Source organism: Antedon mediterranea, chromosome 7 (genome assembly GCF_964355755.1).
Source record: "Antedon mediterranea chromosome 7, ecAntMedi1.1, whole genome shotgun sequence".
NCBI lineage: Eukaryota > Metazoa > Echinodermata > Crinoidea > Comatulida > Antedonidae > Antedon > Antedon mediterranea.
Window position 1 is genome coordinate 400,637 of NC_092676.1, and position 13,982 is coordinate 414,618.

The 13,982-nt window shown below is 37.0% G+C and overlaps 2 protein-coding genes across 2 annotated transcripts; both read left to right on the top strand.

Moving 5' to 3' along the window:
- The first annotated feature begins 37 nt into the window (after positions 1–37).
- Positions 38–2,828, top strand: LOC140054217 (uncharacterized). The gene has a single exon (XM_072099132.1). It carries the CDS (start codon positions 38–40, stop codon positions 1,319–1,321), a length of 1,284 nt encoding a protein of 427 aa, XP_071955233.1. The 3' UTR covers positions 1,322–2,828.
- Positions 2,829–4,017: 1,189 nt separating this feature from the next.
- LOC140054553 (uncharacterized) lies at positions 4,018–13,917 on the top strand. Its single transcript, XM_072099584.1, has 4 exons — positions 4,018–4,168; positions 7,843–8,511; positions 10,516–10,636; positions 11,663–13,917. The coding sequence occupies exons 2-4, from the start codon at positions 8,215–8,217 to the stop codon at positions 12,082–12,084; spliced, it is 840 nt and encodes a 279-aa protein (XP_071955685.1). The 5' UTR covers positions 4,018–4,168; positions 7,843–8,214; the 3' UTR covers positions 12,085–13,917.
- Positions 13,918–13,982: the final 65 nt, after the last annotated feature.

The following is a 13,982-nucleotide window of genomic DNA, read 5'->3' on the forward strand; positions in this document are numbered from 1 at the left end:
AGATTCATCTCCTACAACAATTCCACTGCTTTTTACAATGAGCCTTCCTACACCAACAACAGGAACTAGTTGTGAAGAATCCTCTCCATCAGCAACACCACAACTTTCAGAGCCAAGTTTTGAAGAACACTCTCCTATGCCACCAGATGAGGAATCCCCTGCTACACCAGCAACACCACTGTTATCAAGAACTTATGAGGAATCCCCTGCTACACCAGCAACACCACTGTTATCAAGAACTTATGAGGAATCCCCTGCTACACCAGCAACACCACTGCTATCAAGAACTTATGAGGAATCCCCTGCTACACCAGCAACACCACTGCTATCAAGAACGTATGAGGAATCCCCTGCTACACCAACAACACCACTGTTATCAAGAACTTATGAGGAATCCCCTGCTACACCAGCAACAACACTGTTATCGGGACCTTTTGAGGAATCCCCTGCTACACCAGCAACACCACTGTTATCAAGAACTTATGAGGAATCCCCTGCTACACCAGCAAAACCACTGTTATCAAGACCTTATGAGGAATCCCCTGCTACACCAGCAACACCACTGCTATCAAGAACTTATGAGGAATCCCCTGCTACACCAGCAACACCACTGCTATCAAGAACTTATGAGGAATCCCCTGCTACACCAGCAACACCACTGTTATCAAGAACTTATGAGGAATCCCCTGCTACACCAGCAACACCACTGCTATCAAGAACTTATGAGGAATCTCCTGCTACACCAGCAACACCACTGTTATCAAGAACTTATGAGGAATCCCCTGCTACACCAGCAACACCACTGTTATCGAGACCTTTTGAGGAATCCCCTGCTACACCAGCAACACCGCCGTTATCAAGAACTTATGAGGAATCCCCTGCTACACCAGCAACACCACTGTTATCAAGAACTTATGAGGAATCCCCTGCTACACCAGCAACACCACTGTTATCGGGACCTTTTGAGGAATCCCCTGCTACACCAGCAACACCAGCAACACCACTGTTATCAAGAACTTATGAGGAATCCCCTGCTACACCAGCAACACCACTGCTATCAAGAACTTATGAGGAATCCCCTGCTACACCAGCAACACCACTGTTATCAAGAACTTATGAGGAATCCCCTGCTACACCAGCAACACCACTGTTATCAAGACCTTATGAGGAGTCCCCTGCAGCAACACAATGTTCACAAACCTACAACGTAACTGAGGACCCAGTGCATCCAGTATGCCGTGAGATAGCATATTATATATTATTTAACATACCAATTTATATTATATTGCTAATATTGTATAATATTTATATAATATATTAACCATTTCTTCAGTGTTAGGTATAGTTACCAAATTTCACAGTACTGTACTTTATTTCAAAATTAGATATCGCTAATTTATACAGTAATTATTGTTGGTTTATTTTTAAACATTTTAATTTTAATAATACAGTTTTACATCTATCGTAATTGGTGTTCTTATTCTAATGCAATTAAGTGTAATCTTAAGTCACCCTCAATGTTGTGACTTACTTGCCGTTTTGTTAGCTACTACCTACGTGATAAAGCAATTCTTATCTGCCACAAATTAATAGATTTTTAGCTACAAACTTTTTTTTTTTCAAATCTTTCATTTATATATTGATTCTTATCATTTCAATTTATAGCCTATTTCTGTTTCTGACCTTTACGTACTCGTTTGATAATCTAAAGATAAAAAAACTGAAAGAGGAATTTCATTTGGAAAGGTTGATACGAATTAAAAACATTATCTTGGTTAGTTTCGTTTCTTTATTTAGATTTAATTATGCAATATAATTAAATTCCAACTGTTTCCCTTTTCTTGGAAACCGTTGCAATAGGCCTTGGGCTTGAAGATGTTCTTTGTTAGGCTTGTAATAATTGATGTTGGTTGGCAATTTATTCAAAATATAGCCTATGTCTACCACAAAACGGAAGCGCGTCAAAACCACTGTAGTGCCTACCACATTTAGTGTATTAATTCAACGGGTTTAGTGTGCTACTACCGAATCATACGCGTATCAAATTGCATTGTGGTATTTCTACGTAGTAGCGTAGCGCGAAGTCACGCTTTGCGCGCACTATTGCAAGGGAACCAATCGCCAGCGCTAAGGTGAAATCTAGGTACTTAATAAAAAACGAAAGTACTGTATTTTTTATTAGAATATATTACGCCCCTGTAGAATAAAATATTGAAACAATACAGAAATTAATCTAAAGGTCAATCAGTAATGTTGTATCGTTATTAAATTGCGTATTGACAATTTAGTAACGGTGTTAAAAATATGCAGATGATAAATGATGTATAAATAAGTCAACTTAAATAATATTGTATATTTGGTGTAGATTTATGTAATTAAGAATAATCAATCGTTATTTATAAGGGTTTGTTTTAATAACATTTTGCAATAGATTTATATAGATTTTAGAACCGTAGTGTAGGTTCCAAAGTCTAAAAAAATGTTAAAAAGTACTGTGATTTTAATAGTGCTTTAGAGATAGCGTGTGCAATCCAAACCAAGGTATGTAGAGTAGAGTGTTGGTTAATTGTGGAAGTGTGTTAATCGCGTATGTTAAACGAATACAGGTTATGGTAATGGATACTTTAGGTTTATATTATGCGTCACAAATAAATGTTTCACTTTAAATTACCGTGCCTCTGTCCTCATCATCCTGTATCCGCTTCTTCATGTTTGATCATTGTCAATGTAATCAAAGAATATAATTTAATTCAATTTGAGATAATTAAATAAAACGTTCATCATCTATATCCAGGATACTCCGTTTCCAAGGGTACAAGGTACGCGCAACGCATTATTTTGACCAATGGCTATGATTGGTTAAATTCCTTGCGTTGTGCGTACGTACGTCTTTGGGTTGCGTCCAAGTAGTTATAAACCTTTGTACGCCTTCTTAAATTACGGTCACTAATTTTTTTTTTAATAAAAAACAAAATGCTGTGTAGGAAGGACTACACACACGTCTCCAAAATTTCCGGTTTCCATATCCTGTATAATGAAAATTCGTTTGTTTTTCTTTAAATGCATTATTAATATATTTTCAACTCAATAGTTATCCGTTTGGTTGACTGATGGCATAAAGAGATAATCCGTTAGCCAGTTCCGGATTATTGTCAGTATGATCGCTTTATTGGCTTCATGACGGATTAACAAATAATTATTATTTCTAAAAATAAACTGTTTGGTACAATTATGAGGCCAAGGTTATGTGTGCGTTATGTGGAGTGGAATGGTGCCTCCCATTTTATGGACAACCCAAATATTGATAATAGGCCTAATACTTATTGCATGTTTGAAACATGTGATTATAATATTTTATATATAAAAATGAAAATCCAGACAGTGGGAGTTATAAAACGGAACACAGTGCGACGACGAATTAACTTGAATCTGAATGCATAATTACCAAGACACGATCGTGTACTTCCTATATTTTCATCATCTAATAAAGTCATGATCTAAAAAATCCGCCAGAAATCATCAAGGTATTACGTAACACATTGCTTTATGGGCCTTGTTCGCACTGCTACAGACATACAAATAAAGGTATTCCTTAAAATACATGTGTCTAATTTGCATATGAGACAGATATTGGGATTGAAATCAGAATGTGTGATACCTGTCCGGTCAACGCGGGAAATCCCGGTCGTAATAGGCCTATTATATTATCGGACCGAATATAGCTTCGCTACCAATGGAATTGGCCCTTCGGTGATAACGTATATATGATGTTGGTGCATTTTAATTAAAACAATTTTCATAGTAAACACTCGTATTGTACGGTCTTAAAATTATCCTGGTGAGGACAGACGTTATATCAGTGCATTGACTGCACTGTACGGTATCGTTAAACCAAGTTCAAGATTCGCGCTAAAATTATTTCCGCGAATATTTACCACCTCCAAAATATACAGCAGGCTACCTATTACAGTATTCGCGAGTTATGTTACGTGATGCATGACTCAACCGCCGTTTGAACAGTGGAATAGCGGATGCCGTGAGATATTATGCTTCACTATTGACATAGTCGTGTGAGTGGTAGTACTGTCGTGTGAAAGCATTAAATGTAATGTGTGGTATAAAAATAACATTACACGCACCACTAACCAGTCTGACGGGTACAAGCAAGGTAAGATGTGCTATTTTATTAGATATGTTGTTAAATGTATGTGAAGAGAATCGCAAGATATTTTAAACAGAACATGGACTGTGCTATGCCCGCTATGTGGTGGAGATCACGGATCTGCTGAATGAACGTATAGTATGACCTAAAAACGCAGTGTGACGCGTTGTCGACAACAACACAACTGAGATGCAAAAATAAAACAAATTGAGCTTTGTGTATAAATACCAGGGAGAATTTACATCTCTTTTACAACCTAATTGTATTAAATATCGATGTAATTGAAATGTTGAAATCTGGATCAGATGCGTACTTTTTATGATGCAAACATTAATATTGATAATAATTAATGATGTATGTATGACGTAATGTGATAATATGTTGTTGAAAATTATCAGCGTAGATGCATGCATCTGAGCTAAAATAAGCAGGTTTTTTGATGTTTTTAGTAAAGTATAAATACGATAGCCTTTGTTACTAAAAAAGGTCTATATGTTCACTATTTCTTTAAAATTATAATTAAATAAATTACTTTATTTCATAATTATGATTAGTATTTATCGAACATAAATTGACAACTGACACCGTACAGTCAACATGTCCTAATGTGACGTGCGCGTTCGTGAAAAATTCATTTTCTATGATTCATTTAACATTTCATTTATATAACAATGCATATCCGTGAGAACCCCTTGATTTATGGCGAATGCGGATAACAACCACTGACACGTCTAGCCATCTACACGTAATAAAGCCTTCGTACGAGTAGGAGGCGGACATGTCTTAGTGGAGAACAACCCTACTGGGACATCTTATACAAATTTAACTATTAACACAATTTATGGTGTTCAATCAAATTATTGGCCTACTATACTAATAAAAAGAAAAAAAATGTATATAAAAAAACGTAGTAAATTTGGTAATAGCCGTACACTCATTGCGATGTTTTATAGATAAAGTATACACAATTAATGACGGATGCCTTATATAGAAATGTTTTCACTCTGCTCTGGCTGAATGACAATAATTCTATACAGGATTTTGACCGATAATAACAGGACAAGGTACAAAGTTAAAACGCTTTTAAAGGAATTGAACAATAGATAGGACTACGACGGCAGCAGACTGGATGCTGATATTGTCTTTGTCATGTTAGTATAATGCGTGTCGTCGGTTGCCTATCCATATTCAACTTAATTGATATTACAGAATTGCAGCTTATCTAAGCTGACCTTTTCTTTTCCGGCTGACAATATGAACATCCGGGTGTTCTTATCCGCGCTGTCGATTAACACATTCATGTATAATGTTTTGAGATACAATATTTCCAATGATCATTATAATGTCATACATTTTAATTTTACAATATCATGTGTTGTTATTGTATTTCCCCAATAGAAAAGTGACAGTACAAAACGATATAGAAAATTATTTTGGAATTTTGTGGATTTTTTTGTAAAAAGTCTGTAGGCGTATAAGATTCTAAAAATAGTTTAATAATCCTTTGTTAGTGCTTTGTCCAATTTATTCAAATGCTGCATCTAGGCTATAATGCAATAGACGTTTGTGTTTCAACGCGTATCCGGATATTCACCCCCTGGACATTTACCCCCCGGACAACTACCCCCCGGACAACCACCACCTGGACCACTACCCCCTTAGGACAACTACCCCTTTAGGACAACTACCCCCCGGACAAATACCCCCCGGACAACTACCCCCTTAGGACAACAACCCCCTTAGGACAACTACCCCCTGGACAACTACCCCCTGGACAACTACCCCCTAGGAACAATTACCCTCCGGACAATTACCCCCCGGACAATTACCACCCAGAAAACTATCCCTTTAGAACACCCTAACCACCCAGACCATTCAACAACCTGACTCTGCAACAGTGTATAATAGGAATTAATAACTATATTTTAATTCGTTACTTTGACGAATTACTATTCACTATTGTAAACAAAAGTAAAAGATTGAACATAAATATAGCCTGGTATAAACTGAAGATTGTCACACATGATAATAGGATAGTCGAACGTATTATATAGTACTCCCTGTATTTACTGTAAAGACTGGGTTCGCTAATAATAATAATTTTTGCGTCAGGACAATGCTTCGATAACTACTGGTTTTAAAAGAATTAATTTTTGTCTCAAATTTGTCATAATTATATGTATTTTTGTACACTTGAAGAATAATATCACTTTTGATATTTGACCTCAATGTTCACTCACCGAATAAACGTCGATCTTTAAATAAATTCCCCTCAAATAAACGGTGACCATGTCACTCCCATGAAACATCATATGGAATAATCGGCGTCTATTTCCATTAGATTATACCCCCTCCCATTGAATAAACAACTTTCTTCCAATAAATGTCCACCTAAAAACCACCTAAACAATAAACAGCCCAGGCCGTTTTTTCAATAAATACGGTACTTTAAATCTAGCGCATCTAGGGTCTAGCGTGCTGTTAAACAGAATAATCGGTTAAAAACGGGTGTTTCGAAACTAGAGACCCGAGACCAGAGACCAGAGACCCAATACGAAAAGGGAGACCTAAATATACGAAAAGGGAGACCCACGTACGAAAAGGGAGACCCTACTATACGAAAAGGGAGACCCCACTATACGAAAAGGGAGACCCTAATATACGAAAAGGGAGACCTAAATATACGAAAAGGGAGACCCAGTTATACGAAAGGGAGACCCAAATATACAAAATGGGAGACCCAAATATACGAAAAGGGAGACCCACTATAAGAAAAGGGAGACTCCACTATAAGAAAAGGGAGACCCCACTATACGAAAAGAGAGACCACACTAGACGAAAAGGGAGACCCTAATATACGAAAAGGGAGACCCAAATATAGGTCTCCCTTTTCGTATTGGGTCTCGTGTCAGGTCTCTGGTCTCGGGTCTCTAGTTTCGAAACACCCGTTAAAAACAGATGATTTCATTTTTACAGAAACCGGTCCTATATATTTGTCTACTTTTGGATGGGGGGGGGGGGTAGTTGACCGGGGGGTAGTTGACCGGGGGGTAGTTGACCGGGGGGTAGTTACCCGGGGGGTAGTTATCCTAAGGGGGTAGTTGTCCTAAGGGGGTGGTTGTCCGGGGGGTAGTTGTCCGGGGGGTTGTTATCCTAAGTGGGTAGTTGTCCTAAGGGGGTAGTTGTCCGGGGGGTAGTTGTCCGGGGGGTAGTTGTCCTAAGGGGGTAGTTGTCCGGGTGGTAAACATCCGGGGGGTAACTGTCTAGGGGGTAGGTGTCCTAGAACCGTTTCAACGTACGTACGAGGCCTGTCGTTACTATTCTAATTTTTTTTATTAATGACGAATGTAAATTTAGGCCTACGAGAATATTATGGGAATATGAGACAGAAAGACAAATGTGTCATAGTTGTAGAGTCGATGACGACGATTACCATAAACGTTCTTTGTGTTGATTGGTGAGTGAAATTTTCACGTACTACGCGGAGTGCGCGCGTGTTGCCACACTGCATTTTGGGAATAAATAATTATTGTATATCGCCTATATACATTAACTACATGATATGTGTAAACCGTATATTTTGTATGATCGCCCCCCCCCCCCCTTCCCTTCCCCTCATTTCCTCTGTCTGATGACATCATAATCGTTTCTTATAATTAACATCTTCCTTAAATTCACAGGAATAATTTGGAATCCGGACGGAGCTTCACTTGAGTGCTTTTTCTTTAATTTGAAGAAAATGGAATTATTATATTAGTAATGCTGGAGATTTATAGCAAATAATAACGTCGCAATAAACTTTGTCCGTCCAACGAACCCGGAACTTCCTATGCAAATTAAGGTCACTCATAGAGTGACATAACTGTGACCTCAAACCGGATACGAGTAAGCTATTCTGGATTATTAAAATGATCTGCTCCAATATCATAGCAACATTAGTCGCAAATCCAGGTGTAATTTGGTAGTTTGATAGTAGTCGTTCTGTAGTGAACCCGGATTTGTGGCGGTGGGTTTATATTGTAAACAATCTGATTTCAAAACGGGTGAGCTTAATGGTTTTAAAGATGAATACGACTGTTGTTTGTCCAGTAACGGACACGATTCCAGTCGATCAAGTATCAAAGGACGCTCTTCATAAAACTCTTAAATTGTTTGAACATAAAAAACTAGGAAGGATAATTCTTGAACCTGATCAACCTAGGGCCCAGAACATGAAAGCACCGATATTGTACGGCAATGGTACTGCTGCAATAGCTAGTGTTAATAGTACCAATAAGTCAACGATGAAAAGTCGCGATGATGCGGATAAAGGAGTTAGATTAATTGAGGACTCTCGACGGCGAAAAATGGTAAGTTTCTAATTTAAAGTCGCCATGTTTTGTTTGATTATTATTGATTGATTATTGAGAATTAATAATTTCTCCATGGAACAATTTATCACCTAAGAAACTTTTTCCTATTTACCGTGAAGTTTTTTTATCCGATAAAGTCTTTAAACCTGTTTTCCACTAAGTGAATTTATTCACGCGCGAATAATCGTAAACTATCCATTTCTCTATCACAACCATTTGCTAAAGAATGATCGATGCGCACGAATAAATTCGCCTAATTTTAATGTTTCCTTTGAAATATTAATGTGATTCATTTTTATTTTGTGGGCGTAGTGTGCAAAATATATACCGCACCAACTCCTTGAAAATAGCCAGCCTCTCACAGGTAGAACGTAAATAATTGATGCGCGTAAAATAGATGGCGTGCGTAAACCGACCGGAAACGCGTCCTATGAAAGGCGCATATACCGGAAACGCGTATTTTGAACATACGCATACCGTGTCGACGTTTACGTCACACATTGCATGCTAAAATAAGGTTTTTAGAAAATGTAACTGTTAATTGATGGTATTTAAGTAGGCTACAGACCTACTCATCCGGGAAAACATAAATTATTTCTACTGATTTCCTAACCCGCTTTATTGATCATTAAGCCTACGCCACATGGTTGCGCATTTATTTACATCATTTTAAATTTCCTTCCTATATCGCCCATGAATATGAAGACCACTGATAGTCTTACGTACATCCTTCTTTCTTTTATGTGAATTTAATTGGGCACTTGATGTCTTGAAAAATAAAATTTTAATTTTGTGTTCAACTTAGATTAGTTGACACAAAATAAGAGTCAGGTGCGTGGTACCGAGTAGTATCCACCAAGTCTAACCAAATTTGTGAGATTATTTTAACAACGATAATACTGGCTAATTCGAAAATGTTCCCTTTAGATAACAAAATTAGCAATCAAGTCATTAAAACCATTATTGATTGACACAAATGATTAGTTAGTCTACCATACCAGGACTGACATAAGCATAAAATAATCACCACAGCCTCACACGACAATCCTCCTCAGTCTCCCCAACCAATAAAACGGTAGGCCTACAGAATCTGCAAGGGTAGAGAATATGCAAGGGTAATCTGCAAGGGTAGAGAGAGAGAGCGAATCGAAAGTTACATCGGTAAGATTTAAAAGAGAACGTTCTAACCCATTTCCTATTGTATTTCATGTTTCAAAGTACTTTCACTTGTTGAATTATTGCAAGCATTGACAGTACTGTATCTCGGTTAACTTAACATATCGATAAATTCCACTTGACCAAAAACGCGTTTTTCTATCGATTGTTTATGACGCAATTTAACACATAGAATCTGCCTCTTCAATAGCCAATATACATGGTGACTAATTTACATAATAGTTCTTCCTGTTGAAATGTTGTCTCTGGTGCGTATAATAGTTTCTTTGTAGGCCTCTTATCAAATTTAACAAATATCATTTCACTGTATGGTGGCTCTAATTTGCATATTTCCTGCTAAAATGGCGTTTTTTTTCAGGATACGCGCTTCCTACTGATCTTCTTTGAAATCAAAACCCGGATTTAATGGGTGTAAATAATGCTACAAAGATTTAAATACGAACAAAAGATTCTGTTGTTTCAAATACTCAAGAACCGATAGAAATATAACGTGTGTAATGCCATCTGTCTTTAACAATTCGATGGTGTTAGAGATTTAGTCATTTCGAAAATATTATTCTGATCGTAATAGTACTTTATACAATACTTAAACATGCACTATTGGAAACGGACATTATGAATTAGAATCAAAGGTGAAATTATCACATTTCACACCTTGGCCATAATAAAACTTTAACTTGGCTTCTTTCCTCCAATCAAAACCCACAACAAATGACTTTTATTACTTTGGTGGTCATAATGGTTTTTAAACAGTCAATTTCCAAGAAAAACTGGTAGTAAATACAATATACACTTTAACGTCATGTTTTTCATCATTTTTATAAGGTACAAAAATGGCTAGCTCTGAGAAGATGCACATCGCAGATAGAGACGCCTCGTGACGTCATCAGTAGTCAGGTTTACAGCAGGGAAGTTTCAAACGCCACATCCATGCATCTGCCGAACGGTAAGATATAGTACGCGCATGCGTACAGTATACGTAACTCTCATCATCGCTGTTGTGTCATTATTTTCTATTCGTCACATTAGTAACAACATTAGATTATACATGTATTAACCAGATGTTCATCTATACGACTTTCGTGTTTTTCCCTATTTGTTTGGCATAGGCCTAGTTATCTAGGTTAAATATTTGTTTAAATCATAAATTGGATATATTTAAACACACTTGACAACCATAACATATTATCAACATCCGGGTTTTTATTGCTTTCCAAATTAGTCGTTTATATTTAAGGTTGGCTAGTAAATCGTAACAGGATACTGTATTCAATAAATGTCAACATCTAAAACAAGTACGTATAAAACATGCAGAAATAATCCGCGTTGATGTTTGTTTTTGTACGCGGCGTATTTGACCAATCACAAGCGATAGATTATCCGAACTCTGTCACTTGTCATAGGTTAAGTCGCTTGCGTTGCGTTTACGTCCTTGCGTTGCCAAGCTTTCCCACGTGGATGCCACCATTGTAATTGATCACGCACAACGCAATGGAACATCCGAACTAAGATCGCTTGTGATTGGTCAACTCACTTGCGGCATACGCACTTCTGTTACGTCCTTGTGGGAACTAAGCTTTTTAAGCAAAAATATAAAAAGTACAAATGCGATGCATTCAACCCTATGACAGTGTGGGCGTAACTGGACGTTGAGTGGGTGTATACACGCGTAATGGGTGTGGTCGTTAAATACCCGGTCCAAAGAAAATGATTATTGGGACTTTGTGAAAAAGAATAGGAAATATTTAAACACTGCGTTGAAACGTGCACCCCGCATTGAACCGTATAAAGCTGAGTTTATAGATTCTGTATACCTTCCCTTCCGACGCCGACACGGAAATAATTCCCATTAAATTGAATTTCATGATAATCCTTGAGTAACAAAACAATTTGATCGATGCTGTACTTAACTTGTGGTAACTTAGTTCCGGCTCAAAACATGTTTTGATAATTATACTTTTTTTTTTAATAGATCCACGAAAATGGACTCCTCAGGACGTTGCAGCATGGCTGCACTACATGGCAAACTCGTATTCTTTAAACATTGACTATAGTTATTTCCGAATGAACGGAAGAGCATTATGTCTTATGAATTTAGAAGGATTTCAGCGTCGTGTTTTTAATGGAAAAATCCTTTTTGCGGATTTTCGAGAACGACTCAGGAGAACAATGTTACCTAAACATAGTGCGCCCTCACCTCCTGTTCCACGACGACAATATTCTGTGATTGTGCGCAATGATAGTTGTCAAAATGGAGAAAAGATAGAATTGAATGAACGAAGGACAAAGGACCCAACTGACACATTTATTGTAACGGCAAGGAAGGACACAAAACCTGAAGAAGGAGGAAAACAAACTTTTAAAAGCGAGAGTATTCCCAATCCCAGTCTATGATGTGGATTCGATTTATCAATTGATAATAATTGATAATTTATTAATTATCGATTTAATAATAATAATATTATTTATTGATTCAATAACCAATAATAATAATTTATTGATTTAATAATTGGTAAATTATTGATTATTGATATCGATAATTATTAATTCAATAATCGATAATATTGGTTATTGATTGATAAATCGATAAACTATAACATATCTGTGAAATCAATTGACTCAAAAGACATTATTTCAGTAAGGCATATTTTCATAATGGTTTATTTCATAAAAAAAAGAACTCTGAATTTCCACAACAGAGCTAGAATTATGGAGTGACCTTTAACGTTTTATAAACTCTCTTGATATGCATGCATTATTAGTTGCCAAATCCGGGTTTGTGATTGGTGAAGATTTTAGTGATTATCACGGAAGGTACAACAACCATCATCGGAAGCTAAAATCGGAAATGATCAATGATCGTGGAGATGACATGATCAAGGCATTACCGTAGGATACTTTTTAGAAAAGGTTGTCGCGACGGTTCGAATCGATATGATTACGTTTGTTTCATCAACCACCTGAATATAAACACGCCAATAGAAAGCGTGTTTCCCACCCTACGGATGAACGTACGCGCAATATTTTGACCAATCACAAGTGAAAAACGAGCTAAAGCCCGGCGCACACTACAGCTTCCGGCTGAGCCAACTGCCACGAGTAACACTTGCCTCACAGTGTGCGCCGGGGATTTCGTGAGGAATCGGCCACGCGTGCCGCTGAGGAAAATATCTATCGTGTTTAATATTTTTTGGCACGCGTGCCATTTTCCTCAAGTGTGCGCCGAACGTGAGCTTCCTGCTCACTAAAAATTTCACTGCGCATGACATGATTTATTATATTTCAGCGCGTGCTGTATAGCGTAGTAAGTAATTATCCAATCAGAAAATCGCGTACTGAAGGCGTTTAGTGTGCGTCCGATAGAACGCGATCACAATTTGCGGCAAATTTGTTAGTGAGCCAAGTGTTACTCGCGTGCCAGTTGGCTCAGCCGAAAGCTCTAGTGTGCGCCGGGCTTTAGCGTTAAATATGCTGCGCATACAGAACGTCTTGTTTATTGCGTCATTTTCATTCATGATACCTATAAATATTATGGTTTAAGAGTTTACGTTTTGCGTTGATAGGACGACGCGTTCACAAACATAGACCTACAAGTAAACGATTAATTTTTATTTTGCCCTAGTCGATGCAGACAATGAACAATTCTTTTTTCGAGATGTTCCGGCTAAAGAAGTATTTTTTTCTATCGTATTTCTCTCTATCATATCGTTGGGAAATACATGTTTTAATCTCAGGATTATCAGGACTATTGTGTAAAATAAAGCGAACTTTTGCTGCAACCTATTTTAAATTCATCCCAACAGTTTGTGAGCGAATTTATTAGAAAGATGTAGAATAAATTGACGGCATTAAATTAAATGACAGTGAGTAGAGATCATGTCGAAGTATAATAGCATAGACATTTAGTAAATGCAACTGCTAAGGCCTAGTGTTCAATAGTGACTCGTACATAATGTTCATTTTCTTAAATTAAATTATTTTAAAATTATGCCATTATAATAATTCTGAACTTTATTGTTGTGAATGTGAACAACAATAAGCCTAAATGGTTACACGTTCTGATTTGTGTACTGAACATAAACCGCCGTAACATTACCTCATGTGTGTGTATGACTAAATGTGAGAATGTATCAATATGTATGTAATGTATATATTGTAAATAAGGATGCATTTTGTGCAAAACTTGAATAAAATCATGTAAGTAAGACAAATATCGAGTCATTAGATGTGAATTGTTGATAATATAAAGTTCAATTTATTTATACCCGACGTCAATTACTAACCACAACTGA

Coding starts and splice junctions, on each gene's coding strand:
- LOC140054217 (XM_072099132.1), top strand. CDS start 38: ATGAGCCTTCCTACACCAACAACAGGAACTAGTTGTGAAGAATCCTCT.
- LOC140054553 (XM_072099584.1), top strand. CDS start 8,215: ATGGTTTTAAAGATGAATACGACTGTTGTTTGTCCAGTAACGGACACG. Junction 8,512..10,515: donor ACTCTCGACGGCGAAAAATG/GTAAGTTTCTAA, acceptor CATTTTTATAAG/GTACAAAAATGGCTAGCTCT. Junction 10,637..11,662: donor ATCCATGCATCTGCCGAACG/GTAAGATATAGT, acceptor TTTTTTTAATAG/ATCCACGAAAATGGACTCCT.